The 27,894-nt window shown below is 43.8% G+C and overlaps 1 protein-coding gene and 1 long non-coding RNA gene across 6 annotated transcripts in view; one reads left to right on the forward strand and one right to left on the reverse strand.

Moving 5' to 3' along the window:
* Positions 1-23,053, reverse strand: part of SHLD1 (shieldin complex subunit 1) — a 65,403-nt gene extending 42,350 nt beyond the window's left edge. For 4 of the 5 annotated variants that reach the window (XM_032461864.1, XM_032461863.1, XM_032461865.1 and 1 more), the window contains exons 1-2: positions 22,980-23,053; positions 16,990-17,171 (exon numbers count right to left, since the gene is read on the reverse strand). In XM_032461864.1, the coding sequence (XP_032317755.1) occupies positions 16,990-17,167 (178 nt within the window). In that variant the 5' untranslated portion in view covers positions 17,168-17,171; positions 22,980-23,053. Of the gene's footprint in view, positions 1-16,927; positions 17,172-22,979 lie in introns of all 5 variants that reach the window. The other variant, XM_032461866.1, reaches the window with a different exon arrangement.
* On the forward strand, positions 4,486-26,642 carry LOC116657962. The gene is made up of 3 exons (XR_004313148.1): positions 4,486-4,543; positions 12,211-12,216; positions 26,623-26,642. It is a non-coding gene; the product is annotated as an uncharacterized LOC116657962 (long non-coding RNA).
* Positions 26,643-27,894: the final 1,252 nt, after the last annotated feature.

Here is a 27,894-nt window from a genome sequence, read left to right on the forward strand (position 1 = left end):
GGTGGGACTGTTACTTGTGACACCAATTGTGTGTCCAGTCCCACTGGTTAGGCATCATGATCTCCGTAAAACAGATGAAAAAACTGAAACTCAGAGAAGTTCTTAACACATCTAAGGACACCAAGTGAAAAGTGATAAAGTCTTTCAAATCCCCAAAGCTGTAGTTTCTCTCCATCCAGCAGAGAAAAGGGGGTCGCCAGGCCAGGCCGCCAGTCCTGCCACATTAGGCTTACCTCTTCACCTCTGCCTGGTCACAAATTAAGCAGGGAGTTCAAGCATTTACTTTCTTATTTTGTTATCTGCCCCAAATAAACGACCTTTCTCCTATCTTAAGACACTGAAAAACGTACCACTTGTAGAGGGGAAGTTGGGGCACTGATTGATAAGTGACAGCGAGCAGGGGAAACACAGTCATGTTGCTGCAGCTTTATGACCGTTAGACCAAGAGTTAGGCATGAAGGGGCAGCTTCCCTAGTCCAGAGAGACAGGATCACCTTCCGGGAGGGGAAAGGGGCTCAGGCGGTCAGGGTTGTAAGGGTCTTGCTTCTCCCTCAGCTGATCGCCATGGGATGTTGCCTGGGTTCCTGCCGCCTGGATTCCAAGATTGCCCAGGCTGGACAAAGGTTTTATTCACAAGCAGCACATAACTCTCTTTTTAGTAAATAAACTGCCCAAGAGTCTTTGAATAGGTGGAATCTCGTGGGTTGTTTGTTGTTTTTTCCCCCCTAGGCTTCAAACACTTCAAGTTTGCCAAGTCAATAGCAAACATCTCGAGATCCTGCTTCTGAGCGCAAATCCCTCTCAGATGCACCAGCATGTGTATCCACGTACCCATGCCAGTCGCACGGTGTCAGGGGCACTGGTGTACGTGGGTAGGTGGCAGACACCTTCATCCAGCGTAACGCCTGTGATGGAATCCCTGCCGGGTCGTCACTGAGATGTTCTCTTACAGTCAGAGCAGCTCCAAGACAGTGAAAGACGATATAGGATGTGGCAGACCCTGAACAAACAAAACCAGCCTGCAGGGACCTTAACGTCACGTAAAAAAAACACACAGGAGACTGAGCGGAAGCTAGATTATCCTTTTCTTGAACAATACTGATGTTTTGCATTAATTTTAATGATCCAGCCACAGGAACGGGCACTCTTCTGAGTGAGGAGGCAGGAGACAGGCTCCCAGTCCCCATGCAGCAAACCCACCATCACCTCTTCTTGTCATTCTTGTTTTATTCCTTTAAATGTGACAGTCAAGGTCTTGGCTTCCAGAAGGTTACCCCCAAAACATGCTACGTTTGAACCCCCTCTTTATTTTTTTTTCCTGTGCAGAAAGTTTTCATTTTTTTCTATCAGATTTTTGAAGGGAACTTCAGTCAAGCACAGGGAAGAACAAACGTGCTCAAGGCTCTCTGATTGTCGAGAATGTCATGTTGAAATTCACCCCTCTTGAGTGACATGGGCTGTGGGCTTGCTGAGTGCCTGGTGAGGGTGAGAAGCCAGGACAGCGAGAAGGGAAGGCCAGGGCTGGCATTCCAGCCAGAGGGCAGCCAGAGCGCAATGTCACCCATTCCCCTTGACTGGCCCTGGCCTGGGGTGTGTGTGACAGAGAACTCAATGGTGTGACCACCAGGAGAAACCTCGAGAAGCGTTGCTGTATTACAAGGGGGTGGCCTGAAGGAGCCACTTGGTTAAGGGACAGTATTGAGCACGGTGGTCACTGACAAAGCTCTGCACTGAGACTGCCTCATTCCACCGTAGCCTTGGTTAAACAACCTAGCTGGGCCTCAGTTTTCTCAGCTCTAAAATGGGGATAAAATCAGTATCTCTCCTCTTGCTTATTGAAGGATCACCTGGGATAGGGCCAAGTAAACAACAAATGTCGGCTGTTGTGACAACTGTTTGTAGGTGACTTTATATCCATTTGTCATCATTTTAATGTAATCAGCCTTTGCAGTGAGCACTTCCTGAGGGTGAGAGATGGACTATAATCGCCATGCTAATTCTTTTCCTTAAGAACTTGCAGCCTCATGTCTTCAAAGTATATTCTTAGCTCTGCTACTTAACTATCTCAGAACTTCTATTTTCAAAGGACCAAAGCACGTTTATCTCCTCCACATTTTTCTAAGATTCTATTTTGTGCAGATATCATATGAAGTCTGCAATGATTTGAACATTTCTAAGCTCAGGAGACAAAATGACAAAGCAGATTTTCCAACCTCTGCCACTGATAACACTGACTGACTGAAAATGTCTCTTATACATACGATGCTTCGTTCAGTGCTTTCATAACTACTTTCAATTTTATTTATGTGGTTCTTTATTTATATCCCTACCGTATCCCATCAAGGGCTGAAGGTGGCTTTAAGGACACACGGTCTGACAAGATAGCATAAAATAAAGCCAGAGCCAAGGAAGAAAAACGAGGAGAGCACACCTAAAGCCCTGGGAACCAAGACGAAAAAGACTTTACTCCCATTTCACAGAGAAGGGAACCAGGGCACAGAGCCACTAAGGGACTTTCTGAAGCTGTGTGGGTTAAAAGCTAGAAATACCTGAGACTAAGGCAGCCGTAAAAATGGTATCCTGGGACTCTGGAGTACTGGGAAATTAACTTAAAACAAAACAAATGGCAAAGAGCCCACCATCCAGGTCAGCAAAGCTCCAGGGGGAAGTCCTGGGAGCTAGATGCAGACAGAACTTGGAGGGGAGGCAGCGATGACAGCCGGGATGGTAATCGTTGGTGCTCACAAGGTGCCGGGCCCCATTCTAAGGACTTTCTAAGCATCACTTCATTTAATGCTCACCACAGTGCCTAATGATATAGGTACTAGGATGATTCAAAGTTTGTAAATGAGGAAAATGAAGCCTAGAAAGACAACGTAAATTACCCAAAGTCATGGAGCGGGTGCAGTGTGTGGCAGATCTGGACCCCGGCAGTCTGACCAGTGCCCACCCCTTACCTCCAGTGTCCCATGCACACAGAGGCTGCCGGCAGGAAGGCTGAGCCTGGAGGACCAGGGGCATCCTTCCACAAAGCTGAGAGGGTGGGAAGAGCAGGCATGGTGTGTGGGTTAAGAAAGCTGCAAGGAAACACGAGGACGCAGCCAGAAAACGAGGGAAGTCAGGATCTAAATCTTCAGGGTGGGACGCCCTTTATCTGGATCCTGCCAGCTTGCGGGGAGGGAGAAATTCCTTAAGGTGACCTCTCAAAGGGTCAGGACACTGACTTGTTTCCAAAACCAAACTTATCTGCGAGACAAGCTAGTAGTAGGATGATGCCGATGATGATTATTAACAACAACGACAACATCATTTGCTTTTTTCCTGTGGTAAGTTTAGAGCCATCACTCCATCAATTAGTATTTCCTGAGCACCACTAACTACCAGGCACTGTACTAGGCGTAGTGACTTGGAACACAGGACTTCACTGAGAAGATGATGTAATTTCCATAGCACATTAAATATTTTTTAAACATTAAAAATTTTCTAAATTTTAAAATAGAGCACTCCTAATTCTCCCAGCTCTAGGATGTGGGTGGGTATCAATCTCCCAGACTGTTCACATTACGGGACTCTAATCAGTTGCTCTGCTTTCTGTACAGGTTCCCTCCTCCTCCCCGTAGCCTCAGGAGCCGCCCCACCTCCACACACGCTGAGCTGTGTCTTCTTCCTCCATCAGCTCCCCTCCACCTTGGCCTTTCAACAAGTCAGTAAAGCTCTATGACAGGCATTTCCAGTTCTCCCCTCTCTGGGCCGCTGCCAGGATTGCGCTTCCTGGCTCCTTTGTGGAAATGGGGCCACGTCATTCGTTTGTTCTGGGCAATGTATTGTGAGTTGAATCCCTGATGCTACTCACTTCTGCGAGGATCATTTAACGGCCAGTGTGAGGCTCTTTGAAGTTCTTTTCCCCCTTGTACATGACAATGGTAACATGTGAGATGGTGGCTAGGTTGCTGGGTGATGTGCCATCCTGGCTGCCCCAAATGATCGTGTGGCATTGAGACAGGAGGGGAGGGGGCAGGGCACAGCCATTCAAGGAACAACAGCAATTAACACCAAAATGGCAGAAGATTCAACTCCCAGTTGGCCTTGAGGATTAAGATGGCGGGAGATTTGACTTCTAGTAGACCTGGAGCTTCACTGTACGCTCATTATAACATATTAGCATGATAAATGTCATGCCCACAGGTGCCGTGACAGTCCCAAGACTAACCATAGAAGGTCAAAGAGCGGGTGGTGGCCAAATTCCTGGGAATCCCAGCCCCTTCCTCAGAGTAGCTGGAACAGTCCTCCCACTTGTAGGCATGAAGCTACCGAGCCCATAAATGCTGGGAACACCGCAACTTATAGCCTCCTCTCTCGCTCCCTCCTCTTCAGAGACAGCCCGCACTCTGTCTATGGAGTGTGTACCTACTTTTATTCTAACCTGAGAACCCAACCCCCACACCTTGTGGCCTTTCTCTTGCCTTACACTCTATGCAGTGTGCATCTCTCTAAATAAATCTACCTTTACTCAACTGTGGCTCGCTCTTGAATTCTTCCCTGTGTGAAGCCAAGGACCCACACTTGGCAGGGCACGTCCCAGGGGCTCCACCGAGACCTGGGACACGGCCTCCCTCATGCCCCACACCTGTTTTTTTTCCTGCATCACTTTGGGTCAGTGTTAGTATGAATAACTTCTCTGTAAGGACTCTGTCCCAAGACAAATCACTTTTTCACCCAGTCCTGAGCAACATGAAAAAGCACAAGGCTGGTCTCCTCCCGAAAGGAATTCAGTAACGAAGAAGTGGGAGTCCAGAAACAGCCCCAGTGGCAGTACTGGTTGTAACAGCAGTGGCAGTAATGACAGCTGGCCTTCACTCAGGATGCTAAGCTCCAGGGGCCTCACTCAGTTCTCAGGACGACCGAGGAAGCAGGCAACACTATCAATCTCATTCTACTGATGAGGAAACAGAGCAAAGACAAGTATGGCAACTCGCCCAAGGTCAGGAAGCTAACAGGTCAAGGTCAAACCCAAACTAGTCTGGCTCCCAAACCAAAAATAAGAATGCAGAATACAGGTTTTTAAAGTGAGGGCAACATTTACAACCAGAGGGAAAAGGATATCAGTAAGTAAACAGCATTAAGACGACTGGCTCCCCTTTCGGAAAATAATAAAGCTGTCACCTTGCCCCACACCTTACATCAAAATAAAGATTTCAAAGTTAAAAAAATAAATAAATAAACCTTAAAAATACCAAGAGGTACCTACTTATATAATTTTGGGAGTAAGAATGATTTTCTAAATATTACACCAAAGCAGAAGCATCGATTGATAAAACTGACTATATATGAACCTAAAATCCCTAAACATCAAAAAACAACATATTTATCTGTAATTGCCAGAAATTGGAGATGAATTAACGACCATTAGTAGGGAGATAGTTAAAAATATTATAGTATGTTTGTACTCCAGAACACTATGCAGACCTTAAAAGGACTGAGGTAGTAACATTAAAGAATGGCTGTGATAAAATGTGTAATTTCGAAGATGACTTGCAGAACAATATGCTTTTGTTATGGATTTTTTGGGTAAAACCTATACATAAATAACTTCACTAAAATACATACATTCACATGCACAGATATAGCCACACTGGGACGCATTTATGGGTAGACCACCAAAAACATCTGAATACACGCAACACTACTGGTTACCACTAGGATGTGGGAAGCAGAGGATGAGAATAAGGAATGTTCCGTTTCTGCTTTCTTTTGGTCTGCTGAGTGGTATTCCACAGGATGAATGCACCACGATTTAACTATTCTCCTGTTGAAGGATTATCTGGGCAGCTGAAGTTTTCAGCTATTATGAACAAACCTGCTATGAACATTCATGTATGGGTTTTTACATGAATCTTAAGTTTTCATTTCTCTCAGACAAATGTCCAGGAGGGCAACTGCTAGATCATGTGGCAACTGCAAGTTTAATTTTATAAGAAACTGCCAAGCCTTTTTCCAGAGTGGCTGTGCCATTTTCACATTCCCACCAGCGACGTAAGAACGTTCCAGTTCCTCCACCTCCTCACCAGCATTTGCTGTGGTCTTTATTTTCTCACTTAGCGTTCTCAGAGGTTCCACCATGGTTTCAGTTTGTACTTCCCTGATGGCTAGTGACGCTGAACATACGTGCACGTGCTTATTTGCCACCTGGACACCCTCTTCAGAGAAACGTCTCTTCATGACTTTTGCCCCTTGTCTAATTGGGTTGTTTGTTCTTTTCCCGTTGAGTTTTGAGAGTTCTCTATATTCTCTATAAACACCAGTCCTTCGTCATACATAGGATTTGCAAATCCTTTCTCTCAGTGTGTATCTGATCTTTTCATCCTCTTCATGAGGGCTTTCAGAGAGCGAAAGTTTTTCATTTTGATGAGATCCACTGATCAATTTTTTTTTTTTTTTTTGCTGTTGCACTTTTCATTCTCCCATTTCCATTTGCTTCTTTTTATAATTTCTTCGCTGAGATTTCCTATTTTCCATTTGGTTCTGGAGAATTTGTAATTGATTGTCAAGCATTTGTATGTTGGTTGATTTAAAACCCTCGGTCATTTAATTTCAGATTGGTGTGATTCACCTCACGGGTGGTGTCTGGGACTGCTTTTTCATTTAAGTTGTGACCTTTCAGTTCTTGGTGTGACAGGTGATTTGAGGTTGTATCCTGAAGATTTTTGTCTATTATGTTTAGAGAATATTCTGTTTAGAGAATTTTGGTCCTATTTAGATCCTTGGTTTGAACAGGCAGTCATCTTCCTCAGTTAACTCAGCACGCAGGTCGTGGCTTACTTCTGTGGGCTGTGGTTTGATTTTCAGAACCTCTGCTGCTCATTTTGGTGTGTCTGGTGCTGCCGGAGCTTCCACAGGTCCCTGCTGGTGCACAGACGGCCCGGCCTATGGGTGTCCCTTGGCAGGGGGAGATCTCAGGCCCCTGAGCAGGCTTCCCAGGGTGGGCTGCTTGTTGAAGTCGGATCCCCCTCTGCTGCTCCCCAGCTGCCCCAGTGAATGTGAGTGAAGGAAGGGCTTCCCAGGCCAGGTCACTTGCTGGGTTGCAAGAATCCTCTGTTTGTGCCTCCTGGATACCTAGGTCCGGCTTAGAAAAGGGGAGGCGTCTCAGGCCCAGCCGGAGGAGAGCACTACCTCTGGCCACTTATTGCGCTGGGTCCCTCATAGAGCCCCCCTTGCTGGGTGCTGGGCTACCCTGATGATGTTGGATGGACAACCGGTCAGTCGTGGGGACAGGAGCCTACATGGCCTCTTCTTGTTGCCAGGTGCAGGTCAGGAGGCAATGGTCCTGGTCACTTTCTTCTGCTAGGTGGGAAGAGATGCCTGCCTCTGTGCTGTTCTTTCCGCACTGGGGCCCTGGACCAACTCATCTTCTTACCACTGCAAATGTTCTCCTTGGTTGCCTCTTGCATTTCCAGGGTTGACAGCTGTACTCAGCACGGGGAAGCAGGGAGAAATGGGTCTATGTCATCCTGTTAGATTGTAAGTCTCCAAAGATTTTTAAAATCTCCTAACATTTAATGCCACTATAATTTCATCGAATAAGGCACACTTAAATCGTTTGGTCTTATCTTTTCAAAAAAAGCACAACTTTTACTTGGCAAATGTGCAAAAAAATTCTATCAAGCAAGGTGAATGAAGCGGTGTCCTCAAATTATATGACAATGTGAAGTAACTAGACCTCACACTGGTGGTGTGAAGACACGTTAGCTTCTCAGACTTCAAATGAGTAAAACAATCTCTATCAACTATTAAGTTTTAAGGTGCAAAAAACTGCAAAGAATGAATTACAAAGGCTTAACACTTTTGGTACATGTAAATTCTTTTTCTAGGTAAGGCTCAGGAACATGAAAAAAGGAGCCACTAGAGGGCAGCAGACTCAAACTCTTCCCCACAGCAAGATATGGCCGAGCTCTAGACCCAGCTTAGGTATTCCTGGTTAAAAACGGTGGAATATTATTTTAACCCATTCTCCTCCAAATTCTACTTCTAAAATGGCATTGGTCCCTGGGTAACTTCCTCATCTTTTTATTTATAGTGTGCCTAACATTCCCTAAGATTTCCCAAAAATTTCTTTGTCAAACATAATAAAGACATAACAACAACTACTGAAGATATTATGAAGAAATAGGAAAAGGGGCTAAATCTGTTTGTTTTTAGAATTTATTTAAATTTTCCACTCAGTTGTATTCTTTTGTAAGCAGAAAAAAACCCCACAATGCTATATAATACGTGGTAAAAATATAATTTTCTTAAGAAAACAGCTTTAAAAGGCAGTCTTTAAGGGTTTCCTTAAAACTGTGCTCTCACGTGCTGTAATGAGAGATATTTGCTGAAACAACTCTACTTGGAACATACTTTCTCCATCATGGGGAAACGTAGTAATAATTTTCTGTTTTCCATAGAATTTTATCTCCTCACAGATACTAGTTTCTCTGCTGTTCTCTTATCAAAGAAAAAAGCTGGGGGCCATAGAGAGAGACCAGTTTGGACTAGTCTGAACCCTTTTCAAATGAGCCGAGCAAATCTGCAGGGCTTACGTGAGAGTACACGCCATTCAGTGTAGAAGCTTTCTTGTCCTATAGTACATGTAAGATTAATCACAGCTTAAATTTGATGGTAAAATTATAAACTGGTGATCAAGGGAGTGTGATACTTTGTATCTGTTTAAAAATCTTGTCAAACTTCACTTAAGTGTGTTGTTCATTTATTCACTGAACCAGCTTTTAATGAGCACCTACTATGTGCCAGGCATGGCACCCTTACTCCCTACTCACCCGTCAGGGTTTAGGTTTAGAAGGCACCAGCTGCAGACACTGTGATGAGACCAAGCAGAGAACAAAACACGGACCCTGACCAGCAAGCACCAGGGTCCCAGGATGAATTAAAAAGCACTTAACCTTCAGAGCTATTTTCTAATAAGTTGGGTTTCTGTAACTCTCAGCCTTTTAGCAAAACCCAGCTCCATCAAGAACTCCAGGCAGCTTGAGGGTCCAGAAAGGCAGCCACTCAGCAAACAAAGAGCTTGATTTACAACTTCAAAAGGCAAAGGGCCAAGAATAAGAAGAGTTTCAAGGCCAGATGGGAAAATTTCTTCTGGACAGAAAGTTACTGAGGGTTCCATCCTTTCCAGCAAAGTAAAAAATCCAGACTTTGGTTTTTTTCTTTGGTTTTAACATAAGAAATTGGATCCTGTCTGGCGTGAGAAATTTATCTGAAAAGGCAATGCCTTCCTTGCAGTTAGTCTGCAGGCAGTTAGAGCTTCTTCAATGACTGGAAGACGAGGGGTTGAATGGGGGAACTTCGGGGACCGCGGACACAGCACGGGTGAAATAAGCCAGAGCCCTGGGTGACCAGGAGGGCACTGATGCCAGCTGAAGACGTTCCGAGTCAGCAGAAAGAGGCCAGCAGGGACTTTTCCTGCAACTATTTAAGGCCATAACTTGCTCATACCTTGATGTTTGCATTTCTTTGAAGTTCTGCCTTTGAAGTCAGTGTGACCCAGGCTTGAGTCTCAGTTTTCTACAATTTGGGGGGTGATAAATTAATACGTAACCTTTCGATGGCTCCATTTCCTCATGGGTAATGTGGAGAGCACAACAGTATTTATTTATTTATCGTTTATCCCTTGGGGTTGGTTGTGAGACTCAGAAAGAACAAGGCATGTGAAATGAATAGCACAGTGCCCGGAATGTAAGTGTACAGTAAATGATAAACCACTACCTTCGTGTCTTCCCTTAATTGTGCAGAGTCTTCTTTGTCCCATAAGTAATATGAGTGCGCCGAGTAACGGTATATGCTTGACTATCTTCACCAAGTTGTTGGCTCCTATTTTAAGAAGACACAGCTGAGTGATGAGCCGTGAACGAGTGCTCACCTGGAGAAGCCCGTGAAGGAAGTATCGGGTCAGATCCCGGGGCCACTGCTGGACAGCTGGACTGGAAAGATGAATGCCTGTCGGTGTGGCTTTTGACAGGAACGTGGCCTGTTTTTTTAAAAACTGTGTTTGCAGGCAGAGTACACAGAAGTAAACTGGTCTCTTCTCCCGCAGCAAGTGACCTTGAAACTTGAAAGTAAGGCTGATGAGAGATGACACAGATAGCAAAGGACATTCCTGAGCCCGAAAGATTACTCCACTCTTACACTATTAAGATCTCCACTGACTGTTGAACGTCATCTACAGTTTAGCAGTCTAAAATAGAGAACCGTATTTTTTAATTTTTAAGAAAGGGATAGAAAAGTCACAGTTAGAAGTAGTCTGTACAGAGAGTCACCAAGGAAATAGGAGTTGCCGGGTTACTATGTGACTCTGGGCGACTTCCTTCATTATCCTGGGGTTCAACTTCCCCTGTAGAAAATGAGACGACTAGGTGAGCCTGGAGGTTTTCGAACCCTTTTTTTGGCCCTGACAGCCGTTCTTTCAATGAATGATTATCTGGAAGTGCACAGTGTGAATAAACTGATACAGATGAACAAGAGCGTTGAGTCCAGGGCCCCTGGAAGCTCGCTGCCCTCTCCCAGGCCTGACCTCCCAGCTCCCAGGGGGCTGCCTGGAGCACAGTTTGAAAACCACTGGCCTGGAAGCTGGACCATTCTCTAACTCTGTGGGTCTTAATCACATACACTTACAGTTTATCCTTCACTTCTTGAGCCAGTTAGGACACACTCCTGCCCTCCAACAGTGGCCAGCAAAGAATTCAAAACCCATTCAGAACCTGAAAATTAAGCTTAGGTGGCCGAATCTGCAAAACTCAATCCAGAAAGTGGTAACCAGTGCACAGATGCACTGTCATGAAGGATTAAACTTCCCAAATAAAATCCATCCATGTGGTAAGTGACAGGAAGTTCTAGATCCTGCTCTGTGATTTCTCAGAGAACTGGCTCATCAGTCCCTTTCTCTCCCTTCCTGACTGTATCTGAGGTCCCGTTCAGAGGGAGCTGGGTCATCAGCCACTAGGTTAGATATGACTTAATGCAGCTATAAATTAGAAAACGTCTTTAACATTATTTACATGTTTGAAATATACTCTGACTCTTATTTAAAATGACAACATCACATCTAGAATTCTACAATTATGATGTAAATTCTATTTTTGAGAGTTTCAATTTAAGAGCTTATGATTTCTTACGGAAATAAAATTTTCTAGAATTACAAATGGATACCATGTGAATCACAGAAAGGAAAAAGACATACTTATCTACTCTTAAATATTAAATTCCTTGGATGAAATGCCTAAATATACAGGCTATAAAATGGCCTTTGAAGACTGGGATGTTGACAGATTCCAAAAGAAGGACAAGGGGCATCAAACCACTGTTTACTTTAAACTCACAGCTGCTTGTCAGCAGGGCCTTTAATCATCAAAGACATTGTTTAATACTCAACTTTGTATACATTCGACCGATTTCCCCAACAACTGCTCTTAGAAGTTCAAGTGGGAGGAAAGGGCGGAGGCTTCCCACTCCCACACTGCAATGTCAAAGCGACAACTGCAGAGAAACACTGTGTCCTGCACCAGAACGCACCCTGAGCACTCTCCAGGACAAAGGTTTTGGGGGGCCCTGATGAGACATGTCACGTGAGCTACCCAGTTTATCAAGCTACAGTGGTACACACAGGATTGCACCTCCAGGAAGCCTCCGGGACCCTGGACTTGAGAGGTTTCGCCCAGACCATGTGCCATATCACTCCACGCTTCCGTTCCATTTACTCTATGCTTTCCTTGAGCCCGGTAACAAACGAAAAAGGGAACAAGTACCTAAGAGGCAGGGAGTTCAAGTCCATCAACAAATAGGTACTTGGAGCTAAGTGATAGATTCAGTTCATCAGTCTCTGGCATGGACTGGAGCAAGCAGGGAGGGGAGCGCACACTTCGAGGGGGGAAGCAGTGCAGCTGAGGCCCTCAGCATAAAGTCAGGCCCCGCAGGAAGGGCGGGCCTATGCTCACGAGTAGCTGGGGACACCAGCAGGGGCCTAAATCCATCTGCTGTGCACCCCTATGGACTTGCCACTGGTTAAAATGTTGCAGCAGGGCTGAACTGGTTGTTAAATATTTTGAGCAGATATCCCAGACATCAGATGACACAGAGCTCTGAAAATGAGGCATAGGGGGCTGAACTGAAGTTGGCGGGGAAGCCGGAGTGGACCAGGACACCTCAAGGGGGCTTAAACAGAGGAAGGTGAAGAAAAGGAGGTTTCAGGAGGACCTTCTGGGCAGTGTGGGTCTTCTGCCTGACCTCACCAGGAAGGGCAGGGGGAGGGAGTTTCGTAAGCCTGAGCCCGGCCAGGGTGACAAGTTGTAGTTTGCTCCCTGGCACTTCATGAGAAGTGGCTAGTTAGTCACTTTTGGACAGACGAGCTCTGTTTATTTAGACAGATAGAGCCCGGTCTCACTTGGCTTTGGGGACCCAGACTGAAATGACCAAGGCGTTGAGGTTTTTCTGACTAATACTCTCGGATTCTTATCAACCCATTAGCTTCTTAGAAAGTGCTCTTAAGCCTCATGTCCCCTGACATGAATTACCTCCTCTGGGGTGTGGACAGGGTTAGATCAGGGCATCTGAGCAGGAGCAGTCGGGACAGAGGTCACCTGCCCAGAGTGAGGAACAGTCATGAGGGGAAGTGGGAGGGAGGCGTGCAGGGCTTCCTACAAGCAGCCGGGCTGGGACGAGCAGGGCAGTGACAGGTCCACAGCCAGAGCCAGCTGCACGGTGACCCGGGAATCCTTACAAAAGGAGCCGGGCCCGAGCTCCATGGGTGCAGCCAACAGGAACCAGGTACCAGGGTGGGTGCAGCCCGGGCCGAGTTACCCTGGGGACTAGTAACTGGAAACCCTTGATGTTTCACTAGTCCCTAGAAGAGCAATTTCCTAACAACATCCAGCAGCAAACAAGCAAACCAAGAATGCAAGTGGGCTTGGGAACCGGGTGCGTTAAGGAGCTGAGATAGACGGTAGCCGTGGGAACACCAGCAGAAACCCGTGTGAAGGCAGGCCGTGCCTCTGAGCAAACTGATGCTCAGAGCAGAGCAATCAGGCTGGGCACTTAGGAGAGCGACTTCCCTCAGAGTTTGGGACCGTTCCACCTGAAGGTCACTGCTTCGTAGTGACCAGATTACCAGTGACAACCTGAGTGGAAAACCTCTTTCCCACAAAAGGCAGCTCTGGAATGTTTACAACAAAATAAACAGTTTTCGATGCTGTGCAAATGTCCCCTAGTAACAGCAGCATGAAGGGCCTTTTGTGGCGGGTGAGCCTGAGCCCAGCTATTCCGGTGTCACATAAACACCAGAGAAGGCGCTATTAAATAATCGCGCGGCTGTCCTCCATTTGACCCCAGCGTGATCCTTGCTCCCATCCTGGCTCCAAGATACCATTTTTACTTATTTGTTGGGAAGCTCGGGGCGATCTGGTCCATTTTTAAAACAGTCATAACGAGTATCGTAAATAATGAATGGACTAACATACAAAAGCCCTGCAGAATGGCCGAGCGTACAGCCAAAGAAAATTGTTCTTAAGCATTTAAGTCTGAATGAAATGGCACCAAAACTTAACATTCTTCCCTAAAACTACCCCCTCCAACGTGAGCTGTTTGCTCTATCAAGCTAACAAACTCGCCTTAATTACTTCCTGCAGCTCCTCATCTCCAGGGTGTCATCTCCTTGGTTATTTTCCAGGTTAGAAAAGAGCAAAAATTTTTTTTTCAATGAAAATATGACTTTCAACACTGCCTTTGGATTCACCCCAGCTTTGCCACTTACTAAGTGACATCGGGTAAGCTTCCTGACTTCTCCAAGCCTCCATTTCCTCACGTGTAAACTAGGGTTGATTTCCACTTCCTCACGTGTAAACTAGGGTTGATTTCCACTTGTCAGATTTGTGATAAAAACTGACAGTGGCAAAGTTTGTGAGACTTAGTGTGGAGCCAACAACACAGAAGCCGACAGGCGGCAGGTCTCCGTAAACGGGGGCCATCACTGGCTCACGCACCCAGCTCTGCAGAGAGAAAGGACCAGGCACAGACCCCGACCCCGGATAGCACGTGCAGACCAATGTGTGTGTCTTAAACACATGCTGCAGAGGATCAAGGATCCACTGGGAAGGTCAAGCTCAAGCTGTGTGGGGGGAGGGGGAGCGGACTGTGCAGAGGCGGAGGTGGGGAACCTAAACAGGATGCATTCAAGGACATCAAACGCACAGTCCCAAATCTCTACTCTTCCTGCCCTTGATTCCAGAAATTGAGACTTTCCTTTAGGTTTAGGCTCAGTACTCTTAATTTTAAAAAAAAATTTTTTTTAACTAAGGTATAATCAGTTTACAATGTGTCAATTTCTGGTGTACAGCGCAATGTTTCAGTCATACATGAATATACATATATTCATTTTCATATTCTTTTCACCATAAGCTACTACAAGATATTGAATATATTTTCCTGTGCTATACAGTATACACTTGTTTATCTGTTTTACATATACCAGTCAGAATCTGCAAATCTCGAACTCCCAGTTTATCCCTTCCCACCCCTCTCCCCACTGGCAACCACAAGTCTGTATTCTATGTCTGAATCTGTTTTTGTTTTATATGTAAATTCATTTGTCTTTTTTTTTTTTTTAGATCCCACATATGAGTGATATCATGTGGTATTTTTCTTTCTCTTTCTGGCTTACTTTACTAAGAATGACATTCTCCAAGGCCACCCATGTTGCTGCAAAGGGCATTGTTTTATCATTTTTATGGCTGAGTAGTATTCCATTGTATAAATATACCACAACTTCTTTATCCAGTCATCTGTCAATGGACATTTAGGTTGTTTCCATGTCTTGGCTATTGTAAATAGTGCTGCTATGAACACTGGGGTACAGGTGTCCTTTTAAATTAAGGTTCCCTCTGGATATATTAGGCTCAGTACTCTTAAACAAAGAACTTCCTGTAAAAGCTAACACTTGAAGCTGCAGTCAGTGTTTTCTAGTCTGGTTAAGCTTCAAATTGTTTTGAGAGATTTTGATGGTGACACAGGAAGGCTGTGGACACCTGAGCGACAGGAGGAGGCCCAAGCAGGGAGAGAAAGTGAAAAGAACCAGGACTCCGAGGGCACAAACAAGGAGTGACTCACCTGTGTGTGTGTGCCTTACAGAAGCAGCACGGAGTTGAGACCGCTGCACAGGTGTCTATAACTTACTCTGCACCCATCAAATGGCTGACAGTTTGGCCACGTCTCTGGCACTTACACATTTGAACTTTTATTCTGGGAGGCAGAGAAAATGTGACAATCTCTTCCTCCAACGCTGATCACACTATGGGGCTAAATTCAGGCCTCACATAATTCGGGGCTGCCTCTGACCCCAACCCTTATACATGGAACTTTCCAAAGTTATCCATAACCAGCCGTAAGCTACGTGTTTGTGGGGAGGCCCACCACATGCCAGGGCCTAGGCCTCACACACACTCACCCTCGTTATGCTGACCCACAACAAGGCAGGTGCCGTGGTCTCCATTTCATAAACGAGGAAACCAACACAGAGAGAAGCCAAGTGACTTGCCCACGGCCAAACCACAGAAAGCAGCAGAACCAGAATTCAAAGCAGACAGTCTAACCCAGCACCACCACAACCACCACCACTGACACCATGCAAAATGGTCATCTCGGCATCAGAGCACTCCTTCCCGTGCTTAGACCTGTGTGAGGGTTTCCAAAAGAACCTTTTTTTTTTTTTCCGCATGAAATGTCTCAATTTTTAACAGATACTCCAATACAAATATTCCAGTGGTCAATTCACTTCAAATCCATAACAGTTGCTTCCTTAGGGAAGGAGAGGAGTGTAGAGGCAGCAGGATGGGAGGGGAAGAGGAATGGTTAAATGAACTAATAACCTGAGTCTGGAAAGAAAAAGGATAAGGCGTGATCTAATTCTCGGTAGGAACTAGATTAAACTGGAGGCTGACTGATCCTGATTATTCTATGTCCTGAAAGTCAGAACAGAATCTTTACACGGTGTTTGAAAGTTGTTTCCTCCCCACAGAATGCTTAAGGACAACGACAGGTACACACGCTACTTACTGCCTATATTGAACTCATCATCCTTAAGGTCCACATTTTCTTAGAACCTGAGTGCTCTTTAAAAATATTTTTTTGGGGTTTCTTAATATTAATAACAACAATAATACTGCAAAAAATAGTAACAATTGACTGAGCACCCATGTTCAGCAAACATCATGATAGGTCCTTTACATTGTTCCCCGAGTGAAACCTAACTCACCAAGGCAAGCATTTTCATCTCCATTTTGTAGATGGTTCTGGAGCTCAGAGGGGTTAGGAAACATGACCCAAGTCACACAGCCAGTAAGTGGCAGAGCTTTGAATCCAGGTCTGTGGACCTCTGGGTCTGGATTAGGCAATAAACACAGAGGGGAGGGGCTTTACAGCCAGAGATGGTCACTAACTATGCCAAGGAATTATCATTAAACTTATCGATAATAGACTTTTTGGCAATTTAATCAGGGAAACTTGTAGAAAAGTTGTTACCTAAATCCAGAGTATATTTCTGAAGAGGAATACTAAAATCCCAATTACTGTTACCTATGACACACCACAGGGCCACGTGGCTATTTTCTGAGGTTTTAAAAGAAAAAACAAACAAACAAAAAAACCAATTCCACTCTCTCCCTACTGAACCAAGTGCTCCCTGGCCTCTGAATGCCTCTGGATGGAGATCAGAAAGAGGCTCAGACAAAAAGCCTCCAGGAAATGGCTCCTGTCATGGTTACACCAGGGAGGCTATCCTTTGAAGTCTCTCCCAGCAGTTTTGCTTAGATAAGATGTTTTTCTACCCGAGACAATGAATCACTCCTCAAAGACCTGCTGTTAGAAGAGAGAGAAGCAAACTATCACATACCTCTACACGTCAGGATTTTGCTTGTGTTTTAGTGTTAGTTTGTTCTCAACTCTGCTTCTTACCTGGATCCACATCAGAAGAGCACGGCATAGAAAGGGCTTCTGCAGAACCAAGAGCCTCACTGTTGGCCTCCTGGCTGGGTCTCTGCAACACATAATCCCTTATGTCATAAACTGACGGCAGGTCCAAAGCACTGCTCTCCTCCGACTGGCCGTCTGGAGTGGCTTCCTGGGCTGCCATGGTCCTGCCATGGAAAAAAATAAAAGTTCAGTACAGAAGGCATGGCGAACAGGAGCCACCATTATAGTCATGGCTTAAAGCGCCTTAAAAGCCAAACAACAGAACAGTAGAACCAGACTAATTTGCTTCCCTGTTATTAATGGCCTTCCTTGTCTTTACTTTAGATCCAGTGTGTGTTTACCATGTTTATTCATCATGAGATACTCAGCACAGAAAGAAACCATGAATAATTCCAGTCGGAAAATAAACTGCATGTCTGATAAGGATGAAATACTGCCCAGCACTAAACTTCAAGGACTACACGGATACTTAATGAACAGGGAAACTGTTCGAGGATGTATTAAATGGAAAAAGGTTTTTAAACTATAGGTGGGGGCTGATTTTATTTAAAAAGCCAGATTTTATAAAATAAAATACCACATGGATTCTGTGTGTATGAAACACACAAACCTATAGCTAGGGAAGAAACCAAGTCTGGAAGGGTGTATTCCAAATTAATTTCAGTGGTAATTAATTCAGTGGTTTCATTGCTGGGTAGTGAGATTACAGGTGATTTGCATTTTCTTCCACAGCCTTCAGACAACTGTTACCATGCCAGGACCTGGGGATGCAAAGGTGAATGTGACAGAGGCTTCCTTCACGTTGCTCAGGTTGGGATGATCCAATCACAGAGACAGTGTTAACACAATGACAAGGTGGAGAGGAGCCCAGAAGGAGGCAGTAGGCTTCCTGGTGGCAGTTGTCCCCAGGCATGAGGCTTGGCCAGGCCACGGCCAGGGGACAGCATGAACCCCAGAAGAACCAGTTTGGGCAACACAAGCAGCATGGGGTGCCGAGAGTCCAAAGTGAGAGTTAAGGACAGTGACACATCGGGTAACTGAGGAGGGACAAACCCTGTGGTCTAGAGTGGACGGCATGGGGCCTCTGCTCTTCCTGTGCCGGCTCTGGGAAGGACAGTAAGGCCTGGATGCTGTCAGCAACTTGGATACACAAAGTCTCTAGCTGAGCTCTGGAGACTTCAAAGGTGGCTTATTGGGTTCAGCATTCAGACATTTCCTGTTAAAAACTGGGTGTTCCTTACCCTTTCTGGGTTGATGTCTACCTGTGGGCACTGGGTTCTCTACTGGAGGACTCTCTGCAGTGCATCCAGCCCTGCCCAACTCTCTATAAGTTAACTGTGGGCCTGGGGAGATCCCAGACCCTCTGCTCCCCTCTGCCTCTTAAGTTGTTATCAGTAAGTCTTATAGTCAACACACATCCCCAGCCACCATGCACCCAGCAGAGGAGTTGCATGGTCAGATCTGCAGATCTGGCAGCTGGACAGCAGGGGGATTTGCAAGGGCCTCAGCCCGGTGGCAGCACTGTCAGAAGCAACAGGAATTCATTCGCCTGCAGTGGTCCCAGTGTGAGTGGAAGGGCATGTGAACCAGGGCAGGGCGCCACCAGTCAGGAGCAGGGGCAGACTGGGGACATACTTAGGAATGAGAATGAGAGCCGAGCTTAGTAACTAACTGGATAAAGGGGCTAAAGAGGAACTGAGAGTCAACAAGGAATGGCAGCTTTGGCGATTGGGCTGCAATATCAACTGAGTCAGAGAAGACAAGGGAATGAATAGGCTTGGGAGGAGCAGGTATTCCAAATTATGGAATACTATCCAGCTGTTAAAACGACAGAACTTGAAAGATGCATGTTTGAATGACAGAAGCAATTTCAGAATAAGACGAACAGTGTAATAATGTGAGTAGTTAACATTTATTGAGTGCTTGTTGGATGCCAGGCATTGTGCTAATAACAGCTTCACCTGCAACAGCCCTGGAAGCAGGTGATCCTGTTACCACCCTCACTCGCAGTCCCACCGTCAGCCCGAAACACAGAGTGGGTAACTCACCCAAGGAAACCCACCTAGAAGGAACCAATCTAGGATGAACCCAGCTCCAAGCCCTCCCAGCCTTCCCGGCCTGCACGGCCTCCATCCTGCAGCGTGAGCCACTGCCTGATCAGGCAAAGACAAGGGGTGTATAAAAACAAATCAACAGAGAGACCTGGCAAGACCCTCCTTGTCTGGAGGCACCAGTCACATGCTATTGTGGACATTCGCTCAGGCAGAGAGCGAGCCAGGACACCAGCTGATTGCTTCTGACAGGAGTGAAGTGATCAAGGTTTCCCAAAGAAGCAAGAACATCCTGTCTCTTCACACATGCTATATCAGCCAACCAAGCCTGAAGTTTCCGCAAACTCTTCTGCTGCAGGCATCTGTGGCTCCTCCTCCTGCCCACCTGTTACCAAACACTGCCCTGGAGGCTTCTGGAAGGTCAATGAATGACATCTGCATACCCTGCCTGCCTGCAAAGATGCCTCAAAATCAAGCATTAATAGAAGGTACGGCGGGACAGGGAGGGTATAGCTCAGTGGTAGAGCGTGTGCTTAGCATGCACTTGGTTCTGGGTTCAATCCCCCGTATCTCCATCAAAATAAATAAATAAATAAACCTAATTACCTCCCCCCCAAAACAAAAGCAAACTAAAATAAAATAAGATATTTATTAAAAAAAAACCCAGAAGTTATCATTAGTGATATGAAATGAAAGGAATCCTTTTTGAAAATAAAGAGCACCTTGATGTGACATCTGTCTTTTCTTTTAGAATCACTTATATTAAATGTCAAATATATTCCAAACTGGGCACGTGAGCAAAAAAAAGCCTACCAAAAGGCAGAATCCTGTTTATGACAAAGTAAGTACCTGTGCATGTAAAAATTATTTGAGACGCAATGAATTTACACAGGAGAAAGCAGGCAATAGGGACAGACGAGACCCTTTTTACAGTCTGAAGCCACATAGGCCGGCAAGGAAAATGCAGTGATTATCCTCTGCCCCAAAACTTCTGTTATGTGGTTCGACTTCCTTCTCCAGAAGTGCTTATTTTCCTCTCTTAAAAGTGCCTTAATTACAAATCTAAATATTCTTTCCCAGTCCTGGGGATTATAGGATGCCCCGGGACTGCAGGGACAGTACATAAAGCCCTGCTTACCAAGAGAATTCCCATTACCATCTTCCCAGTACTCTACATATTTGCACAAACCTACCAATACAACTCAGTCCGAGTCCACGTACAAGAAGTAGTTTAACTTCATTTACTTTTTTTTCAGTTAAGCCTCTTTCCTCTCAGTACTTTAAATGAAAAATTTCAAACAAAAGAAAATTTGGAAGAATTATACAATGAACATCCAAATAGCTACTTCCTAGATTTCTTTATTCTTATTCATTTAAACAAACAAGAACAAACAGTTCACCTGTTTCTTCTACCCCCAACTTCTGTCAACCACTAATCTTTTTCTTTATCTGTAACAATATATACATACATATATACATTACATATATATAACTTTTTTCAGATTTCACATATAAGAAAGATCATAAAGTATTTGTCTTTCTCTGACTTATTTCATGTAGCATAATGCTCTCTGGGTCCATTCGTGTTGTTGCAACAGCAAGATTTCATTCTTTTTTATGGCTTTGTATGCTGCAGGCATAAAGGCTCTCCACCAGATTCTCTCATGACCCCTGCTTCTTCCCACTGCATTGTCTTTCCTTCTCTTGGGTAACTCTTCTGAAAAATGGAAGCAGAAGGAACACTTCCGAATTTACTCTACAGTCCAGTATTATCCTGACAGCAAAACTAGACAGAGATATCACAAGAAAACTACAGACCAATATGATAAACATAGACACAAAAATCCTTGACAAAATCCTAGTAAAATGAACCCAGCAACATCTAAGAAGGATTATACTCCACAACCAAGCAGAACTTATTCCGGAAATGCAAAGTTGCTTTAACATGTGAAAATTAATCAATGTAATATACTATATTAGTAGAATAAGGGACAAAACCCACAACAGATAAACACACACACACGCGCGCGCGCACACACACACACACACACAAAATCACTTGACAAAGTCAAATATCCATTCATGATCAAAACACTCGACAAACTAGGTACAGAAGGGAACTTCTTTAATCTGATAAAGGGCATTTTTGAAAAACCCATAGCTACCATCACTTCAAGGTGAAAGACCGAATACTTTCCCCTTAGATCAGGAACAGTTCAATATTATCTGCTCTCATCACTTCTATTCAACATTGTACAGGAGATGTTAGCTGCACTATTAGGTGAGAAAATGAAATAAAAGCCTTCCAGATTGGAAAGAGAGAAGCAAAACTATTTTCTATTAGCAGAAGACATGATCTTGTGTATAGAAAGTCACAACGAATCCACTTAAAAAATGGCTAGACTAATTAAACAAGTTAAACAAGACTGCAGGATACAAGATCAATATAGAAAAATCATTTGTATTTATAAACACTAGCAATGAACAATCTGAAAATGAAACTAAGAATATAGTTTCACTTACAATAGCATCAAAAAGAATAAAATACTTAGGTATACTTTTTTTTTTAATTTGTAAGGCATGTACACTGAAAACTTTTAAAAATGTTGAAAGAAACTGAAGATCTAAATGAGTGGAAAGACATCCTATGTTCACAGAATGGAAGACTATTTTAAAATGGCAATATTGCTCAAATTGATGTATAAATCAATGCAATTCTTAATGAAATCTCACATGGATTTTTTTTTCTTTTTCACAGACACTGACAAAAATTCGTATGAAAATGTAAGGGACCCATAATACCAAAACAATCTTGAAAACTAGGAACAGAGTTGGAGCACTGATAGTTTCCGATTTAAAAATCAGCTACAAGCTGCAGTAATTATGATTATGTAACTGGAAAAAGGACAGACATGTATATCAATGGAATAAAACTGACTGTCCAGAAGTAAAATGTTATATTTACGCTCAACAGATTTCCCACAGAATGCCAAGACAATTCTGCAGGGCCAGAACAGTCTTTTCAACCCTGGGACAACTGAATATCCACATACAAAAAGGTAAAAAGGCTCAAGTACTTTGGAAAACAGTTTAGCAGTTCCCCAAACGGTTAGTCACACTTGGGTCGGGAAATTCCATTCCTAGGTGTTTGTCTGCTCAAGAGAAATAAAGACTTATGTCCACACAGCTTTTACACAAATGTTCACAGCAGCTTTATTCATAATAGCCAAAAAGTGGAAACAAGCCAAATGTCCATCAGCTGATGACTGGATGAATAAAACGTGGTATATGAATACAAGGAATAGTTTCCAGCAGTAAAGGAATTAAGTTCTGATACAAGCAACAAGAACTTTTAAAGCACCATATTTAGTGAAAAGAGCTAGTCAAGAAAGGCCACGCATTTTATTTCCACTTAAATCAAATATGCAAACTGACAAATCTCTAGAGACAAAAAGTAGACTAGTAATTACCTAGGACTGAGAACTCTAGTGAATGGAGAGGGACTGCTAATGGGTACAGGGCTTTTCTTTTGGGTCATGAAAACAGTCTAAAATTAACCTGTGGTGATGGATGCACAATTCTGGGGATATATGAAAAACACTGAATTTTACACTTTAAATAGGCAAATTTTATAATGTGTGAATCATATCTCAAGAAAATTGTTTTTTTTTTTGTTGTTGTTGTTTGTTTTTAAAAAAGGGACCTAACCGCATGTAGCTCCACACGCAGCCCGCACATTCTGGGTCTTGCCCAGAGCACTGGCTGCCGGGACCTCCTGGAGTCCGGGGAGGAGAAATTTGGGAGTGTGCCAGGGAAAGCAGCCATAACTTCCCCATTATGGAGAATGGTCTCATGCCTTGTGGAGACCCCCTCCCTCACCCCCCAATCCAAGTCACTCCTGAGTCCATAGAGAAAACTGACCCAGAAAAGGCTCCAGATCTCGATTACACTCACCACCCTGCCACAGCAGCAGCCCCGAACCGGAAGCGGAGGCGCCATATTTGTTATGGGAAAAGCGAAGTTTGAACGGAAGTCGTCGGAACCATCTTTGCTGAGGGCAGTGAAGGGCAAGGGAAGGCAGCTGTGGTCGTCGTGACTGAGGGCACTGAGCCAGCCAATTATACTTTCCATGCATGGCTAGTTTGAGCAATTTCTAGAGGTTTATTGATAAATGTGCTTGGTAGACACAAAAGGGAACAGGAAAAATATTTTACAATTTTTGAAACTTAAATGTCTACATTAAAAAAACATAAAAAGTAGAGAGAAAGTAACAAAGAGAACGTTAATATTTAAGTATGTTGCATGCAGTTAGCTGTATACAACTTCCAGAATTGCAGGGCCACTGAAAAGAGAATGAGGGTTATTGTTCCACTTCACCATTTTATGAAGTGTCCTCTACACTCACTGCCTCCTATAGGTGCCTACATTGAGATAGAACCCCATAAATTAGGAGCCCTACACTTAGGATGAATATTTTAAATAACACTAACTGAGCTTTGGCCAACTACATACCAGATACTCTAAGCTTAAAACATCCTAGCTGACTTACTGACGTTTCAAAGGCAAATTTAAAGACACAATTAGAAGTAAAACTGACTTTCCTTCACATTCAGACAAACCTAACACAGCAACAGTAAATTTCATTTTCCTTCCAAATTTGTGCTTTGAAATCAGTGTATAATTTTGATTTTCACTTTTTTTCCATGTAATATATCTCATAAAAGCATTCTTTCTAAGTAACATGACAGATTGTAATTAGAAAAAGCCTGGAATGACATTGTTACTGTCCTGTTTGTTTTAGAAAATGACAAAATTCAAATACAATTGAATAACATTAATTATCCGGATTACTATGCAACCATTAAAAATGATTTTTAAAATAGCAAAAGAAAATCTGAGGTGGGGAGGGTATAGCTCAGTGGTAGAGCACATGCTTAGCCTGCATGAGGTCCTGGGTTCAATCCAGCACCTCTATTAACATAAATAAATAAACCTAATTATCCCTCACCTAAATAAATAAATAAATACATCAAAAAAAAAAAAAAAATCCTAGACCATTCATTGCAATCTCAGTTTTCATGTCTCTTTAGTCTCCTTTAACCTCTGTTTCTCAGTCTTTCTTTGTATTTCTTGGCATTGACATTTTTGAAGAATACAGGTCAGTTGTGCTGCAGAATGTCTCTCAGTTTAAGTTCGATGCTGTCACCTGGTTCTCAATGGCATTGAACATTGCTGATCACTCCTTCTGTCTGCAAAGCCCTTTTCCCTGTGTTTCTCTGATACCACCTTCTTCCAATTTTTCCCTTTCCTCTCTCAAAAGTCCATCTAAATCTCCCTTACAAGCTGTTCTTTCTCTTCAATGTGGACCTCTCTCAGGGTTTTTGACTTTTGTCTTATTTCCTTCTGTGCAGAAGATTCCCAAATTTCTAAGCCTAGTTCCCTCCTAAGATTCAAATTAACATATCCTCCAGCACCTTTAACTCAACCTCCCTGTACCTCCCAATTGATGTGCTTCTGTTACCCAAACACTGGGTTTGCCTTTTGGTGGGTGTTGAGCCAAAAGATACAACCAAGCTAAAGACTGGGAGAAGGAAAGATTTATTACTTGCAGCAAGTAAGGAGAACACCAAGATTTTTCCCAAAGCAAAACTGGAAAATATTTAAGCTAAGGGTACATGCATATTCATGAAGGGGCTTGAGCAGAGGCTAATTCAACATAGAATTGGGGCAAAAGTCAACAGGGTCCAGGCTTTAGATGATTGAAGTCATAAGGATCAGTAAAGGTGGACATCCCTTAGGTTGCAGTTGATCTGGTGGTTGAGCCCTCCAGGGGAGCTTAAATTCTGCAGAACAGCTCAAGAAAGGGCTTGAGGCTAATCTTTACCACTGAAACAGTACTGGGAGTCTTTACGACAGATTCATTATCTTTACTGTTGTAACTTCTCTTACCTGATGACAGTCATTTGTTCCTGCATTTTTTTGTTCCCTTAAGATCATTAATTGTTGAGACCTGTTAAAAGGTAAGCATTTTGGCCAGGCTTAGATCACAAAATGGCTTAGCCCCAAAATGACTTCTCTTATGTCAAGAAAGCCATGCCTGGTTCTTTCTCTGGGGACTCCCCCCCCCCTTCATGTATCCCCTTACACTCCTACCCCAGAATCTCCTGTCTCAGTGAGTTGGATGATTTCGTTGCCAAAGACAAACTTTTTTCTCCTCCTTCGTTAGCATGTTATCCATAGTAATCAAAGCCTCTCTTGCAGATTCTTCGGTTACCAAACTCAGGTTCACATGCTCGCCCCTCAAAAAGCCAATACTCGAGAAACAAGCACTGATTGGAAAGGAAGGGTTGCTTTATTCAGGAGGCCAGTCACCTGGGGAGAAGCTGAGCTCAGGTCTAAAAACCAAATCTGAAGATTCTGCTAGACTATTTTACAGATAGAAAGGGTAAGTTAGGCACAGTTAATCATCTGGGTAGGGGGACAGAGTTAATTATCTTCTACTGGTGCTCAGTCTGACGTTACCATCCTCCACTTGGGTGGAGGCGTTAGTTCCTGCAGAAGAATTCAAAGATATTACATGTATTCCTTGGGGAGGAACCAGGACCTGTTTTATCCCTGCACTGTTGTTTGTTCATTGCTCCTCCTTTGTTTTTGCATTCCCTCCCTTCCCTGATTAGCAGCTGTTTGAATCTGCCCTTTGGAACTCAGGGAAAGTCTAGGAGGCTGGGCCTCTTTCCTAAAAACAAGAAACAAGGATATGGAGAGCATTTGTACCTGGGAGGGCCCCCTATGGCCCTGTTTGGTTTCACTTTCTCTTAAAGATCTATTGACTTATCTTTTCATTCTCTCTGTCCTCACTGCAGCTTTCTGGGTACAGTTCCCCATTATCCACCACCTTGATGACAACAGTTTCCTGACTCCACTGCAGCCAGAGTTTTCTTTTTAAAATGAGGAGTGGTCACCACTCTTGCCCTCAGCCTAAAACTCAGATTTCTTAACCAGGCTTAGAGGACCTCCACTTTTTATCTCCCTTTACTATCCCTCAACCCTCTGAGACAGGAGGGAAGGGAGCAGGGCATAGCCATTCAAGAATGACATGGCAATTAACACCAAAATAGTGGAAGATTCAACTCCCAGTAGGCCTTGAGGCTCAAGATGGCAGGAGATTTCGCTTTTAGTAGACTTTGAGCTTCATTACACGCCCATTGTAATATATTAACATGGTAAATGGCACTCCCATAGGCGCCATGATGGCTTCGAGGCTAACCTTGAAAGAGCAAAAGGGTGGGTTCTGGCCCAATTCCTGGGAATCTCAGCCCCTTCCCCCAAAAGTAATTGGAATAATCCTCCCACTTGTTAGCATATGAAGCTACTGAGCCCATAAAAATTAGCAACACTGCCTTGTGGCCTTTTGCTCCCTCGTATTCCAAGAATTCCAACCCCCACACCTCAGGGCCATTCTCTCATCTTTTGAAACAGCCTATACTCTATGCAGTATGTACTTCTCTAAATAAATCTACCTTTATTCAACTGTGGCTCACTCTTGAATTCTTTTCTGTGCAAGCCAAGGACCCATGCTTGGCGGCTCTCGTCCCAGGGGCTCCACTGAGACCTGGGGCACGGCCCTCCTCTCGCCCCACATTTGCTTTTCCTGTATCACTTTTTCTCACCTCTGAGCTTTTACTTATACAATTTTCTACTTTAGGAGCACTCTTTTCTTGTCTTCTTTTGTCTCTCATGTTTCCAATCTCAGTTTAGGGAATTCTTCCAGACACCTTCTCTGACTGGTCAAGTGTGAGTTTGTTGTCCCTCCCAGGAAAGCTGACATTCCTCCATTTACCTTGATCACTCTAAAGTCCTTTGCCCTTCTTATTTCTTCCACTAGACGTTAAGTGCCTCAAAGGCAAGTACCACGTCTATTTCATACTTGTAATCCAGAGCCCAGCCTAGTGACTCTCATGTCAGTGCTCAAGAAAGTGCTGTTATATGCAGGAATGAATAAATCTCTTCCCACATTTCCTGCTTTCCCCAATCCCCGACCCCACCCCACTCAACCATTCCGTCTTCCAAGAAGTCTAAAAAATGTGACTTCTTTCACAACCCCTGGAGCCTTTTGCCACTGCCATTCTTTCCCTGAAAAACAAGTTTGTTGGCTTATAAACTAATTCTCATTTCATCTCCTGTGGCCTTTCCATGATAAGCTTTATCTTTCTGATGGGCTTCCTGGAGCAAATTTCTGAAGTCTGGAGTGACTTTCTTTGCCATATAGCTTACCTCTGACCATCCTTTTTTTTTTTTTTTTTACCATTTTCACTTGGTCAGTGCACAAGAAATGAAAACAAATTCAACTCATCATCAAAACAAAATAGTCAATAATTGGGATATTTAATCTGCAGAGACAGCAAAATTGTTTGCTGCATTCCAAAATGGCCAAAAGGGAATGCTGTTTTGCCATTGATTATATAATGACTGTATAAATTGAGTTATGTCACAGTCTCATGAAACTCTTATATTTCATGGTTGATTTTTCTGCCATCAGCTAAGGCAGCTACTTCAGCCAAATCTCTTTCAGCAGAAAGAAGTCACTTTAGGTGAAAGACCGAAATAGCTCTTTCAAAGTGGAGTAATGTTGTTTGCAATGACTTTATCTCTCTTTGTCACTCTGAACCTTGATCTAGTCACTCTTCCATCTGGGGATTTAGCATAAGAAAGAAGACAGGAAATCTTACTTCAAAAGTTAGGTAATTGATGAATTTCAAATCATCTTACTGTTTTCCAGTCCTGCAACATTATAAAGCCAAAATGAAGCAATACATTGATAACCAAGGGAAGACAA

This window comes from Camelus ferus, chromosome 19 (genome assembly GCF_009834535.1).
Source record: "Camelus ferus isolate YT-003-E chromosome 19, BCGSAC_Cfer_1.0, whole genome shotgun sequence".
NCBI lineage: Eukaryota > Metazoa > Chordata > Mammalia > Artiodactyla > Camelidae > Camelus > Camelus ferus.